This window comes from Phyllobates terribilis, unplaced genomic scaffold (genome assembly GCF_046119375.1).
Source record: "Phyllobates terribilis strain yellow unplaced genomic scaffold, ASM4611937v1 Scaffold_7__3_contigs__length_470593459, whole genome shotgun sequence".
NCBI lineage: Eukaryota > Metazoa > Chordata > Amphibia > Anura > Dendrobatidae > Phyllobates > Phyllobates terribilis.
The window spans coordinates 45,339,173-45,355,512 of NW_027362767.1; the positions used below are offsets into that span (position 1 = coordinate 45,339,173).

The window sequence follows — 16,340 nt, forward strand, 5'->3', positions numbered from 1 at the left end:
CTACTCCTATGCCCTGACCATGGTGGATCACTATTCCCGGTTCCTGGTGGTAGCCCCTGTCAAGGATCTGACAGCAGAAACTGCAGCAAGAAAGTTCCAAGCATACTTCTGCAGGCCCCATGGATACCCGGACAAAGTGCTGACGGATCAAGGCCCTGCCTTTGAAGCCGAGCTGTTTAAAGAATTTTGTCATCTGTACGGATGCAAAAAGATCCGGACTACGCCGTACCACCCTCAGACCAATGGTTTGTGTGAGAAAATGAACAACATCGTCATAGACCTGCTGAAAACCTTATCCTTGGAAGAAAGAAACCAGTGGCCAGACAAACTACCTGACCAGGTAGATCTGTACAATCACATACAGTTATATGAAAAAGTTTGGGCACCCCTATTAATCTTAAGCTTATTGTTTTATAAAAATTGGTGTTTTTGCAACAGCTATTTCAGTTTGATATATGTAATAACTGTTGGACACAGTAATGTTTCTGCCTTGAAATGAGGTTTATTGTACGAACAGAAAATGTGCAATCTGCATTCAAACAAAATTTGACAGGTGCATAAGTATGGGCACCTCACCAGAAAAGTGACATTAATATTTAGTAGATCCTCCTTTTGCAAAAATAATAGCCTCTAGTCGCTTCCTGTAGCTTTTAATGATTTCCTGGATCCTGGATGAAGGTATTTTTGACCATTCCTCTTTACAAAACAATTCCAGTTCAGTTAAGTTTGATGGTCGCCGAGCATGGACAGCCCTCTTCAAATGATCCCACAGATGTTCAATGATATTCAGGTCTGGGGACTGGGATGGCCATTCTAGAACATTGTAATTGTTCCTCTGCATGAATGCCTGAGTAGATTTGGAGCGGTGTTTTGGATCATTGTCTTGCTGAAAGATCCATCCCCTGCATAACTTCAACTTTGTCACTGATTCTTGAAAATTATTGTCAAGAATCTGCTGATACTGAGTGGAATCCATGCGTCCCTCAACTTTAACAAGATTCCCGGTGCCGGCATTGGCCACACAGCCCCAAAGCATGATGGAACCTCCACCAAATTTTACTGTGGGTAGCAAGTGTTTTTCTTGGAATGCTGTGTTTTTTTGCCACCATGCATAACGCCTTTTTGTATGACCAAACAACTCAATCTTGGTTTCATCAGTCCACAGGACCTTCTTCCAAAAAGAAATTGGCTTCTCCAAATGTGCTTTTGCATACCTCAGCCGACTCTGTTTGTGGCGTGCTTACAGAAACAGCTTCTTTCGCATCACTCTCCCATACAGCTTCTCCTTGTGCAAAGTGCATTGTATAGTTGACCGATGCACAGTGACACCATCTGCAGCAAGTTGATGCTGCAGCTCTCTGGAGGTGGTCTGAGGATTGTCCTTGACTGATCTCACCATTCTTCTTCTCTGCCTTTCTGATGTTTTTCTTGGCCTGCCACTTCTGGCCTTAACAAGAACTGTCCCTGTGTTCTTCCATTTCCTTACTATGTTCCTCACAGTGGAAACTGACAGGTTAAATCTCTGAGACAGCTTTTTGTATCCTTCCCCTGAACAACTATGTTGAATAATCTTTGTTTTCAGATCATTTGACAGTTGTTTTGAGGAGCCCATGATGCCACTCTTCAGAGAAGATTCAAACAGGAGAACGACTTGCAAGTGGCCACTTTAAGTAGCTTTTCTCATGATTGCATACACCTGGCTATGAAGTTCAAAGCTCAATGAGGTTACAAAACCAAAAAAAGTGCTTTAGTAAGTCAGTAAAAAGTAGGTAGGAGTATTTAAAACAAGAAAATGATAAGGGTGCCCATACTTATGCACCTGTCAAATTTTGCTTGAACGAAGATTGCACATTTTCTGTTAGTACAATAAACCTCATTTCAAGGCAGAAACATTACTGTGTCCAACAGTTATTACATATATCAAACTGAAATAGCTGTTGCAAAAACACCAATTTTTATAAAACATTAAGCTTAAGATTAATAGGGGTGCCCAAACTTTTTCATATAACTGTACCTGTGAGTTCTACTAATTGTACTCCAGCGTACCTCACGAGAGCAAGACCCGGAAAGTTTGCCATGGACCTGGTACTCGGAGTGGTAGAACCGGAAGCAGATATGTCCACTGAAGACTGGGATACAAATCGGCAAGAGCAGTACAGGAGAGTACAGGCCTCTGTCGAAGACAGTCTAAACAGAGTAAGGGAGAGGCAGGAAGAACAGTACAATAAACATGCACCAGCAGAACCCTTGGCACCTGGAGAGATAGTGCTAAAGTGGAAGAGAAGAAGTCACAAGCTCGATGACCAGTGGGAAAGAGAGCCCTACACAGTGTTGAACTCCAAGTTTGACAACAGTAAAACCTGCCTGATTAGCAAAGATGGAGGAAAAACAACTGCAACAGTCTCAAGAGACCATCTGAAAGTGTGCCCAGGTCTACTGAAGACAACGGAGGAAGAAGTACCTCCTATAGCACCGGAAGAACCCAAGGAAGAAGTGCTTCACACAGTTCTAGGAGATTTCCCTGCGGACTGGCCTCAACTTGATGGAGCAGTTATAGTACCGGTGATACACTTCTATCAACAACCAGAAGAACCTGTAAGCGCCCTGGAAGAGCCTGCTCAGGAACAGGAAGAGCCCCCAGTAAGAGGAGGATCACCCGTTGAAGCAGAGCCTGCAGGCCCAGTGGACAGTGCACTTGCCAGTCCCATAGAGAGATTAAGGCAGTTCTATTATTTACCTACACGAAGACCTGATAGGTTAACAGACACTAGTAACACCCCAGTGCTACGAAGGTCCACACGCAGCACACAAGGACAAATCCCTGCCAGGTTTAGGGAATAAGAATGAAGTGCCTACCATTGTAAATAGTTACCCAGTTGGGTATTGCCTAATGTTTATTGTATAAACTGATATTTATATGTGCATTTAGTTACCCGTCAGGGTACAGAGACTTGTAGGCTGAGGACTGTGAGCAGCCAAAAACTTTATTTGTAAATAGTTGCACTTATCAAAGTGCCCCTTACTTGTTGCATATAATAAGACCACAGAACAAAAACCCGTTTGGCGTGGCCGAAGATGTGGTCCAGCACCTGGATCACTTATGCCCTGTAGCCACGCCCAGGGCCTACGTTGAGGGTTTTCAGGCGGGTCCCTCATGTTCTTTCTTTGGTCAAATGGACACCTGGTTACGGGACTTACTGTAACTTAATTAATGTTATGATAATTATTGTTGTAACCTGTTACAAAATGCTTCAGTCCAGGAGTACTGAATTGTACTAGGGGGGAATGTGGCACCCTGCTGCGCACAAGTACCACAGGTCCCAGGGTGCATGGACGGACTTCTCCACAAGAGGCCCTCATTACATACAAACACCTCCACCCTTCCACCTCATACCACCAGAGGGAGCCCGTTAGGGATATATATATGGAGGGTGGAGCCAGGCAGTTCAGTCAGACAGAGTCAGAGAGTCTGAGAGCGTGCGGACGCTGAGAGCAGCGAAGACGCAGCTCGTCTGCTGCTGAGTACTGAGGGCCCCGAGTGTGGCCGACGGCAAGAGGAGAGAAGAGGTGAAAGGGGGCAGAGGAGCATCATAGGCTCACCCCGATATACAAACCGGACACCGTGTCTGAGCCTACAGGGTTCCTTTATACCCAGTAAGGATCACCGGCATCCCAGGAGGACTACAAGTCCCTGGCTGATCTGAAGCTAGACCCATTACAGGACCAGGATCCACAAGGCCCCAGCGTCCAGAGAGAGTGGTTGCCAACAGAGGGTCCTACTACCGAGCGACAGGTGAAGGAACAGCACGACACATAAGCTAGGCCCAGTTGCAGGCTGGCCAGGAGCATACAGAGAGGCAGACACGGACCAGGAGGCCTTATACCCGCTCACTGGGGAGAAGTCCTGAAGTGCACCCATCCTACTGAGTACCCTGGACCGTACCTGACATCCGCACCAGTAAAGGTATTGAAGAGAATCCCCTGTCTCTGTCAGTTACTCCTGCTGCGCCATCTGCCTGCACTACAAGTCCCAGCATCACCACCCACCAAACTACACACTGCCCTGGGGGGCCCGTTCCACCTGTGGGGAGCAGAAACAACTCAGTTGCCATCCCATCACCCCCCGGAAGTCTGCAGCAGCGCTGGTAATCCTTACCAGGTACCACAGGTGGCATCACAAACTATTTATTTATTTTTATCCAAGTTACAATTCCCCTTTTTGGTTGACCGCCCTGGGCCACAGACCGGGCCAGCCACCGTGATATCCCCCACCAGCATCCATAGGCCCGGCTGCCGAGTACCCCACAGCCCTGGGGGCGCGTCACTTCGGTCCGGTGGTGACTGTGGGATCGGAAGTGCTGGGTATAGCCTCAGTGGGCAGGGGACTGGTGCTCAGGAGGGCATCTGCTCCAGTCTGGTGGTGACTGTGGGATTGGAAAGGCTGGGTGTAGCCTCAGCGGGCAAGGGACTGTTGCTCAGGAGGGCATCAGCTCCGGTGGAAACTTTGGGAGCGGAAGTGCTGGGTGAAGCCTCAGCAGGCAGGGGACTGGTGCTCAGGAGGGCATCTGCTCCAGTCCGGTGGTGACTGTGGGATCAAAAAGGCTGGGTGTAGCCTCAGGGGGCAGGAAACTGGTGCTCAGTAGGGCATCTGCTCCGGTGGAGACTTTGGGATCGGAAAGGCTGGGTGAAGCCTCAGCAGGCAGGGGACTGGTGCTCAGGAGGGCATCTGCTCCGGTCCGGTGGTGACTGTGGGATCAAAAAGGCTGGGTGTAGCCTCAGGGGGCAGAAAACGGGTGCTCAGGAGGGCATCTTCTCCGGTGGAGACTTTGGGATTGGAAAGGCTGGGTGCAGCCTCAGTTGGCAGGGGACTGGTGCTCAGGAGGGCATCTGCTCCGGTCCGGTAGGGATTGTGGGATCGGAAAGGCTGGGTGTAGCCTCAGTGGGCAGGAAACCGGTGCTCAGGAGGGCATCTGCTCCGATGGAGACTTTGGGATCGGAAAGGCTGGGTGTAGCCTCAGTGGGCAGGGGACTGGTGCTCAGGAGGGCATCTGCTCCGGTCCAGTGGTGACTGTGGGATTGGAAGTGCTGGCTGTAGCCTCAGCATTCAGGGGACTGGTGCTCAAGAGGGCATCTGCTCAGGTGGAGACTTTGGGATCGGAAGTGCTGGGTGAAGCCTCAGCGGGCAGGGGACTGGTGCTCAGGAGGGAGTCTTCTCCAATGGAGATGGTTGGAGCAGCAGAGCTGGAGAAAAGATTCCAGGGGGAAGGGAGAGAACTTTTGCTTGTTTATTTTACAAGCACCCCTTACCACTTGCATACGAAACAATGCTTTACTCATTCTTCTCATGTCCAGCACTGAGTTTTTGCCACTGCTCCGGTGTCAGTTGTAGCCTGCAATGCTGAGGTCATGTTGACAGCACTGCAGTCAATCAGTATAAGCTCAGTGGCTCTGAGCAGCTCATGCCGTCAACTTGGGAAGAGCAGTGATTGGCTGCAGCGCTGTCAAATTGACCTCAGCGCTGGAGACAATACCAGATGAAGAGAGCAGCATCTAGCAGCGCTAGACCCAGGGAGGGTGAGTAAAGAACTGTTTGCTTTCTTTAACACAACAGCTGATAGAGAGGGTCTTTTTTTTTCACGCAGGGGAGCTGTGTAATGATCGCTGTCACAGAGGGTGGAACCATGCTGGAGGGTGGACCACGGACACCAGCAACTATTTCAGCTGGATGGGCATCGGAGGGCACACATTCAACTGAAATGTATTGCAGCGCAAAGACCGCCCAGCTCCCTGCACAGTAATGCACGCCTCCGGCCAATCAGAGGCTGGCAGCTGATGTCGGCTTGGGGGTCATTAGTCACAGGTGGCACATGGCAGTGACATCATACAGTGGGTACGGAAAGTATTCAGACCCCTTTAAATTTTTCACTCTTTGTTTCATTGCAGCCATTTGGTAAATTCTAAAAAGTTCATTTTTTTCTCATTAAAGTACACTCTGCATCCCATCTTGACAGAAAGAAAAACAAATGTAGAATTTTTTGCAAATTTATTAAAGAAAAACTGAAATATCACATGGTCATAAGTATTCAGACCCTTTATATAAGACCTCACACCTCACAGTGCATGTCAGACCAAATGAGAATCATGCGCTCAAAGGAACTGCCCAAGGAGCTCAGAGACAGAATTGTGGCAAGGCACAGATCTGGTCAAGGTTACAAAAGAATTTCTGCAGTACTCAAGGTTCCTGAGAGCACAGTGGCCTCCATAATACTTAAATGGAAGAAGTTTGGGACCACCAGAAGTCTTCCTAGACCTGACCGTCCAGCCAAACTGAGCAATCGTGGGAGAAGAGCCTTGGTGAGAGAGGTAAAGAAGAACCCCAAGATCACTGTGGCTGAGCTCCAGAGATGCAGTAGGGAGATGGGAGAAAGTTCCACAAAGTCAACTATCACTGCAGCCCTACACCAGTCAGGCCTACTCCAATGAAGGAGTAGAACCATCTCAAGGAGGATCACAAGGAAATGAACAGCATGTGACTTAAATATCAGTGTCTGAGCAAAGGGTCTGAATACTTATGACCATGTGATATTTCAGTTTTTCTTTTTTAATAAATTTGCAAAAATTTCTACATTTCTGTTTGTTTTCAGTCAAGATGGGGTGCAGAGTGTACTTTAATGAGAAAAAAAAAATAACTTTTTAGAATTTACCAAATGGTGGCAATGAAACAAAGAGTAAAAAATTTAAAGGGGTCTGAATACTTTTCGTACCCACTGTATATACCTGGATGGGGCACATTATTCCAGGATGGGAAACATTATACCAGAATGGGGGACATATATACTAGGTTGGGGCACATTATCCCAGGATGGAGCACATAATCACAAGAAGGGGCCCAGGGTAGGACACATTATACCAGGAAGGGGACCAGGATGGGGGGACATTATACAAGGATGGAGACCAGGATGGGGGACATTATACCGGAATGGAGACCAGGATGGGGGACATTATACCGGGATGGGGAACATTATACCAGGAAGGGGACCAGGGTAGGGGACATTATACCAGGAAGGGGACCAGGATGGGGGACATTATACGAGGAAGGGGACCACGGTGGGGGACATTATTACTGGAAAGGGCCTACCTTATTATTTATCATCCTCTCTAGTTATGCATGGGGCAGTCCATTATTATGTAGCATCCCCTGTTGTTATGTACAGTGCTATCCCATTATTACACAGTATTATGTCTTGTTATATAGAGCAGCGTCCCTTACATAGCGTAGCCTTGTTATCTTTATTAGCCATAGTGCCCTCTCTTTACTTAATAGTCCTCTCTTGTTAGATATAAAATGACTGCTGATGGGGCAGCATCCGAAGACCGGTCCATCAGCTCCTCCATCAGTAAAGAAGCTTTCCCATGCTCCATCAACCGTCATTTCAGTTTATATCTAACAAGAGAGGATATATATAAAAGGAGGGGGGCCCAAACACATTTTTTGTACTGGGGCCCCAAGCTGTCAGTGTCCGCCCCTGCGCTCATCCTACCTTTATTCTGTCTATATTGGCTTCCATCTTCAGTTGTTCTACCAGCTTCCTGGCTTGGGCTATGTTGGCTGTGTTATTGCTGGCCATTAAGCTGCACACTTGGCTTCTATGTCGTGCTGAAAAGGAAAACAAGAGACTGTAATTAGTTGAGAAGATGCATGTGATAGAGAGTCAGGTAGGACCTAGAGGTAGGATGAAGCCCCAACTATTGTCGAGGCCTCTCCTAACAATTCTCTATCACCCTGAGAAGAGATGAATCTGACATTCACCAAATAGGGGGTTACAGTTGGTACACGGGAGCCTCAACCCCCGGATCTCGCAGGATCAATATCACCGGTGTGACCTTTCCATTCTTAGAAGTATTGATTTTGGAAACCTACTGGAGTCAGTAGTGTGTGAGATGTGGCAGCGAGAGCTGAGCTCTTACATCTTGGGATGGAAGTCGTGCCGTGACTTTGTGCCAAAGGAAAGGAAAATAGTCAATCCTGCGGCAGCAAATAGTGAGATCATCCAGCAGCACAATATGGACAGACCCCAAAATAAACAATATAAAAATGGCTTCTCCTGCTAAATTTATGTTGTTTTAACCCCCAAAAAAATCACTACTAAGTGTCTCCCGTCTGAGCCACTGGCTGTCCACTGTCTGTAGGGATGTGGACCGTCTTACCCGCACTATGTAAATACTGTCGTGCGGTTTTATATGTGAAGTAACGTGTGTTTAATGTAATGTGATATAATGTATTATGGTGATGTACATAAGGCATAGCATAAGGACAAGCTTAGGACAGTATAGGCTATAGAACAGGTTAGCATGTAGATAGGAAATGGTTAAGGTTAGCACTAGCCCAATGGGTGGGCACTAGTGCTTATAAGAAGGAGGGCACTCATTGGAGTTCAGTGTCAGTTAGTGAAGTGTATAGTGGAGTACAAGTTCAGGGGCGGTGGATAGCTAGGGGCCGCATGGGCCAAATATTCAGGGAAGTTGGTGGCCAAATGGAGATCCCTGATGGACATTCCAACAACGTCTGGAGCCTAGGGCTCGGGCCTTGACCCATGGAGCGGGGCCTGGTCTTCCGACATCACGAGGTCGGTGGAAATGGAATTATATGGGGGGCAGGTGGCCATTCCCGAGGGCACTGCTGGAGTGGACAACGAATCCCTAAGGCTGATGGAGTCAGCGGGCTTGGGGGGTAGTCCAGAATGAACGTGTGGCAGAAGAGAAGGGGATTGTGCTAATGAGGAATGGAAGTGCTAATTGCTGTGCCCTATCCCACATGATGAACTTGGACTGTTTAGTAAAAGTTTGATTGCAACAAAGAACCTGGTGTCCCATTCATTGTGTGCGGCGGTTCCTGAGGGCGGAAGCCTGGAGACCACGGAGGCCTGTGGCCTACAAGTGAGTGTGATGCACCCCACACCCTACAGCACACTGTGTCCGGGACACTCCTTGTCTATAACGTGCCAAAGCGCAACTGGACAGCAGGTTGCGATGACCGCTCTGCAGCACTTTACATGTTATTAAATGTAAAATTTGACATGCATCAGTAATACAGAAAAAAAGTATAGGAAGTTGGGATGGGTCTTCTTGGTCTCTCTGTGGGAAATGGTGGCAGGTCTATGTCTCTCTATGGGATGTGGAAGTGAGTCTTGGTCTCTCTATGGGAGGCGGGGCGGGTCTATGTCTCTACAAAAAGTGGGGGTGGCTTTTTGATTTTCTACAGGAAGTGGGGCAGGTCTTTGCTCTCTATGGAAAGTGGGGGTGAGTCTTGTTCTCTCTCTACAGAAAGTGGGGACGGGTCTTAGTATCTTTATGAAAAGTGGAGACGGGTCTTGGTCTCTCTACAGGAAGTGAGGATGGGTCTTTGTATCTCCACAAAAAGTGGGGACGGGTCTTGGTATCTCTACAGGAAGTAGGGCTGGGTCCTGGTATCTCTACGGAAAATGAAGATGGGTCTTGTTATCTCTACAGAAAGTGGTTACAGGTCTTGGTGTCTCTATGGGCAGAGGGGGCAAGTCTGGGTTTCTCTCTGTGGAAAGTGGTGATGGGTCTTGGTATCTCTACAGAGAGTGGTGGTTGTCTTGGTGTCTCTATGGAAAGTGGGGATGGCTCTTGGTATCTCTACGGGAAGTGGGGTGGGTCTTGGTAGCTCTACAGGAAGTGGCGATGAGTCTTGGTATCTGTACGGAAAGTAGTGACAGGTCTTGGTAGCTCTACAGAAAGTGGTTACAGATCTTGGTATTGTTACGGAAAGTGGGGATGGCTCTTGGTATCTTTATGAAAAGTGGGGACGGGTGTTGATATCTCTACGGAAATTGGTCACGGGTCTTGGTATCTCTACAAAAAGTGGCGACGAGTCTTGGTAGCTCTCCGGAAAGTGGTGACAGGTCTTGGTAGCATACGGGAAATGGTGACGGGTCTTGGTGTCTCTACAGAAAGTGGTGACGGGTGTTGGCATCTCTGTGGAAAGTGGGGATGTTTTTTAGTATCTCTAAGGGAAGTAGGGCGGGTCTTGGTATTTCTACGGGAAGTGAGGACGGGTCTTGGTATTTATACGGGAAGTGGGGATGAATCTTGGTATCTCTATGAAAAGTGGAGATGGGTGTTGGTATCTCTATGGAAAATGGTGATGGGTCTTGGTATCTTTACGGAAAGTATGGATGGCTCTTGGTATCACTATGAGGAGTGGAGATAGGTGTTGGTTACTCTATGGAAAGTGGTGATGAGTCATGGTATCTCTATAGAAAGTGGTGATGGGTCTTGGTATCTCTACGGGAAGTGAGATGGCTCTTGGTATCTCTACAGGAAGTGGGTACGGTTCTGTGGTATTTCTATGGGAAGTGGGGATGAGTCTTGGTATCTCTACGGAAAGTGGTGACAGGTCTTGGTATCTCTACAGAAAGTGATTACAGAGTTTGGTATTGTGACAGAAAGTGGGGATGTCTTTCGGTATCTCTGAGAAATGGGGACGGTTGTTGGTACATCTACAGGAAGTGGGAACTAGTCTTGATATCTCTACGGTAACTGGGGATGGCTCTTGATATCTCTATTGAAAGTGGTGACAGATCTTGATATCTCTACGGAAAGTGATTACAGGTCTCGATATTGCTATGGAAAGTGAGGATGGCTCTTGGCATCGCTATGGAAAGTGGTGATGGGTTATGGTATCTCTATAGAAAGTGGTGACAGGTCTTGGTATCTCTATGGGAAGTGGGATGGTTCTTGGTACCTCTATAGGAAGTGGGGACACGTCTATGGTATTTCTATGGGAAGTGGGGATGAGTCTTGGTATCTCTACAGAAAGTAGTGACAGGTCTTGGTATCTCTACAGAAAGTGTGGACGGGTCTTGGTATCTCTATGGGGAGTGGGGATGAGTCTTGGTATCCCTACAGAAAATTATTACGGGTCTTGGCATCGCTACAGAAAGTGGGGATGGCTCTTGGTATCTATACAGAAAGGGGTGACAGGTCTTGGTATCTCTACGGAAAATGGTGACGGATCTTGGAATCTCTACAGAAAAGTCAGGATGGGTCTTGGTCTCTAAACTAAATGGAGGTAGGTCTTTGTCTCTCCACAGGAAGTAGGGGGGTGGTATCTCTATGGAAAATGTTATTTTTTGTGTCTCTACAGTAAGTGGCAGGGAGGGGGTCTTTGTCTTCTTACTGGAAGTGGATATGAATCTTTCTTTGTCTCTCTTCTCCTATTCTCTTGTCTATCATACTGCATACAGGCATGTCAGAAAGGCAGGCTTTCAGTACACAGCAAGCACGTCATTGAAATGATAGAAACAATGCATTCTGGAAAGTTATGGAATGGAAATTCCAGCTCCTATAGTGCTGGCAGAATGATTATAAAAAGATAAAAGACTTAATCAGCATAAAAATGATGACCATTTCTGGACATATTAGACTGATATGTGCACCAAAAGACGTTTTAACTTGTTGACGGAGATAAGGGGGGCAGGACCATGACCAAGATACGCTTTAAGGTCAACAAGTTGGTCAGTAATGAGCAAAAGTATAGTATCAGCTGCTAGAAAAGTTATTAAAATGTGGTTGTCCAACCATGATGACAATGAGCATAGGGGAAAGTTCCTCCCAGAGGGATGAGAAAATGAAATTACTTAGTTGTTTTTTTGTAGAAATCTCTGCTATTTCTTAGTTTCCCACAATGTGTAAATGTAAATAAAAGGAAAAAAAAAACTATTGTTGAATTATTGTGATAACAACTGTACTAATAAAATATTAGTTCTCCCGGGGCTGCGATCCATAGATTGTTTCGGTATTTTGTCATCTATTTTACAGGATACTTTCCGCACGTACGCAGAGAAATGTACACATTTGCCGGGAATCAACATCATGATTACATTTTGAGTAAAGCTGCATTTTAATGACATTACTGTCAAGTTGAGTATAAATTAATGTGCACCTGTCACCTCCGCGCCATATCGAAGGCTCATGGTATATTCATAATGGGCGGTGGGGCATATAATGACGCTGGAAACCGCTGACTGACATTTACCAAACCTGATGTATGAAAGTAAAAAAATATTGTAGAGTCACCTTTATCAATTAATCCCTAATTTTCTAACTAGAGATGGGAGCACAGCCGCACAGTATAGTAGTTAATTCTGCTATGGCTCAAAAAAATACAAAAATAACAAAAAAAGTTAAGTATCAAATAGAAAAACACCCTGAGACGTGGGTGCCTTCTAGCAGACAAAAATTAGATCAGCATTTCTTTAATCCAGCATCTGATAATTTGGTAATTATTGAATATGGATCTGGAAGCAGAGATAACCAGTAGATGACACACATATACACATTAGATGGATGTTTGCCAATCCCGTTGATTTTAATGGTGTGTGTCGTGGTATCCCGGACCTTACTGAATTCCAAGTCTGCCCATGGAGATCACCGCTGCTGGAGACATCTGCTTTCCACAGGACTAATATAAATTTTTTGATCCGATTTCAAGGACATTCCTTGGTGTGAATGGAGCTATAGTGAGCATGTGCGACCACCGTCTGCAATGGTCACACATGCTCACTACTGTTCTGTGCAATCTTGTGACTTGGGACCCCCCGTTCTTATGGTTTGTGGGACCGTCAGTGATCGTACGGTTATAATCTACACTAGAGGGTGGGCCAATCTGATCTTGTAGCCAAAATGAAAACAATTCCTTTAATCTGGCGTCCAATAGTCTGGTCATTTTTTTAAAATTTGAAAGTAGAGATAGGAGTTTGTATGTTCTCCTTGTGTCTGCGTGGGTTTCCTCCGGGTTCTTCAGTTTCCTCCCACACTTCAAAGACATACAGATAGGGAATGAGCCCCCATGGGGACAGAGGTGATGCCATCTGTAAAGCGCTGCGAAATATGGCGCTATATAAGCAAAGCATAATAATGTAAACCATCCATTCATGATCTGCATTTGTCTGTATTCTCCCTAGCAGCAATTGTCTCCAAAGCATTGTCTCTAGCTGATGAGAAACTACAACTCCCAGCATGCCATGTCAGACTGCACTATGAGGGCATGCTGGCAACTGTAGTTTTCTATCAAATAGAAAGGCACAGGTTTAAAGGTCCCCCTACATATTAGATAAAAGTTCCCTGATTTTGGAGGGATCGTTCACCCATCTAATGTGTATGGGGGTCTCCCAAGTGTTCCCTGATATAATATATATAATAATACAATATATTATTTTGTTCAGATCCTTCTGGCAGTGGCTCTATTGTAGAGCACTTGGCGTTCCCGTGTATGGGGCAATTTAGAGAAATAGCTGTCGGCCAAAGTCTCATTCAATCTGAGGTGTATGGCCGGCTGTCTGATAATCCGGCATTTGTCACGACCATCGAGCTCCTGATTAAAAGTATAACTAGGAGTTTGCAAAATAATATCATTTAAAAAAAAGGATTTTTTTCAGAAAAAAACAAAACCGTTAACTTCTTCCAGCCTCCCCCCCAGTTCCATGAGGTCTTCCTACAGCAGTGCCAGTCAGCCCCTGCTAATTGCCAGCTGCCAGGTTGAGGGAAGCCATTGTCAGCGCTGGTTCTATGCAGATTATAGATCAACACATGAGATCACCCAGCGCCTAAAATAACGGGCAGCCTTATAATTTACCCTCAAAGGAGAAAATCACATCCCTCCATTCTCCTGGAAGGCATAATGGCTCCTAAGACAGCAGTCGCGTCAGGGCTGTGCAAAGATAATTTAGGCTTTTGACAATTCAAGTTTAAAAGCCCTTTAAGGGTATGTTTAGCTAAATAGGGGAGGGATGTGGGGGGGTGGGAAGCAGAATGGGGGTGATCTGCTCTGGCCCCTCTCTTTACAGTAGAAAGTCAGAGAATCTGCTCCATAGAAGAATCCTAATGAGAAGATCACGGCCGTCCCGAAATATTGCTGCATTGGTGGATGCAGGACCCCACATCCATCATCTGTAAACGAAGCTTCATCAGAGATAACAAAATATTCTGAAACTTTCTAATATGGTTTTTGTGTCAATTTCTCACCATTTTCAAGATCTCTGGTAGCTGTCAATGAATGGACACAGTATTTTCATTCAGAGGCTCTATGCAAACCTAACAATACTACTACTACTACTACTACTACTACTACTACTACTACTACTACTACTACTACTACTACTATTACTACTAATAATAATTTAAATACAAATATATATTTATAATAAGAATGCAATGCATGCATAAATTATAATAATGCTAAAACCAAATTATAATAGTAGCAGTAGTAGTAATAATAATTATACTTAAAATATATAAATAATAATAGTAAAAATAGTACTGATAATAAAGATGCATAATTAAAAAATAATAATGAAGATGAAATAATAATAATATGAATAATAAATAAAAAATACATAAAGTAATAATTAAAATAAAAATATATAATTATAATAAGAATACAATGCATACATAAATGATCACAAAATAATAGTAGTAATAATTATATAAATAAGAATACAATGCATACATAAATGATATTAATGATGAAAAACAAATAATAATAATGATATAAATAATAAAATATATAGATAACAGTAAGAATAGTAATAAAGATAAATAATTAAAAATTAATAATGAAAGATGCATAAATGAATTATTATTAATAAAAATACATAAAGTAATACTAATGAAATAAAAAAATACATAAATATAATAACATAATACAATACTTACATGATAATAATAATTTATAATAGTAGTAATAATAATGAATAATAATTAAAAATAAATAATAATTAAAGAAACACAAATATAATAAAAAATATAAATAATACTAGTTGACGCACCCCCTGGGCCATATTCTTTAGGGGAATACCCGGAGCCGGATCAGATGGGGGTTGTAGTCTCCGAGTGGCTGTGACCCGGTCCGTGCCCAGGGTGTCAAGCTCAGTGTATGTGGCAGTCCTACAGATGTTACAAAGTTCGTTATGTCGACTACGCCACCCGTTGGATTGCGGTCACTACGGCCGCCGCTGCAGCAGGGTCCGCTGAGGCTGATGGTGTTGGTGCAGCCTTAGATAGTATAACCCCCAACGGGAGGGGTATGGCCTCAGGGGGTCAGGTGCAGAGGATGGGGGTTGTGGTGGTGCAGCGTAGATGATAATTAAAGACAGAGTCGGGTTGTGCAGTTCAGGGTGTTTACTTACTGCAGATATTCCGGTCACTCCGGCCTTGAGTGACCACCCGAGCCGTGCTGCGTCCACCAGGTCCTGGATTCAGCCAACCCCCAAGCAAGTCCGGAGCGTGTCCCTGAGCCCTCCTTCTTGTCCTTTCTTCTGGCCGTCCCCACCAGGGATCCACCTAGGTCCAGCTCCCTCGGGCCTTCTGTTGGGAGACCCTTGGCCTTGGGTTCCCTGACCCTACACGTGGTTTGCCTTCAGGGTGGATGTGGTGGGTGGCCGTGGCAGATCCTGCCCACGGCCTCCGGTCTCTGGCTGAGGTATGCTTTAGCCCCCACCAGTTTGGGATCCGGTACCCTTTTGCCAACTCTTCACCCTAGGGTTGTACTTGGGTTCTCAGAGTTCCTTCTGTCTCCCCCTCTGGGTCTTTCTTTCTCTCCTCTCTCACTCTCTCTGGGGCTGCTCTGCTCTTCTGCTCTCTTCCTCTGGCTTCTCTGCAAAAGGCTGACTTCTCTCAGACTGACTGACTGACTGACCCTGATCTTAGATGGTGCCCACCTTAAATACTCCCTCTATGTGTGAGCTCAGGTGACCAGCACCCAATGAGCTCCTAGCTTTACCCAGACTGCTCCTCCTATCTGCCCCTACACTACTGGGATGTTCCACCCCCCTCCCACTCCAGCCAGGAACAGACTCGGTCGTACCTGCACATTTCTAAGTGGGAGTACCGTTGGTCTGTTCCTCGGAAATGGGATGTGTGTAGTGCATGCAGCTTTCTGAGCTCAGATCCACACTCCATCCTTACCCGGGAGTGGAATACCACACCTCTGGGTTGAGGTGCAATACCCCTGTAGCAGCCGAATCCTCAGGGTGCTACACTAGTAAGAATAGTAATGGTAATAAAGATAAGTAATAATTAAAATGAATAATAATGAAAGACATATAAATGAAATAATAATACTACAGATATAAAATAATAATTACATAAAAATATAAAATACAGAAAAATAAAAAAACGTAAATGATATAACAATAAAAAATACCTAATAACAATAATAAAAATAATAATAATGTCTCCAATGTATCAGTGCAGATAAAATGTATTAATTTGGAGTTTGGGCTGTTTAGCTCACAGACGATTTGCTTAAACTGGAT

General features: G+C 45.2%; 1 protein-coding gene across 9 annotated transcripts in view; it reads right to left on the minus strand.

Annotated features, from left to right (window-relative positions):
* The window catches only part of GNG2 (G protein subunit gamma 2), a 144,433-nt gene that overhangs the window by 21,459 nt on the left and 106,634 nt on the right, over window positions 1-16,340 (minus strand). For all 9 annotated transcript variants that reach the window (XM_073638479.1, XM_073638481.1, XM_073638487.1 and 6 more), the window contains one exon: window positions 7,542-7,657. In XM_073638479.1, coding sequence (XP_073494580.1) covers window positions 7,542-7,657 — 116 coding nt within the window. The remainder of the gene's footprint in view (window positions 1-7,541; window positions 7,658-16,340) is intronic.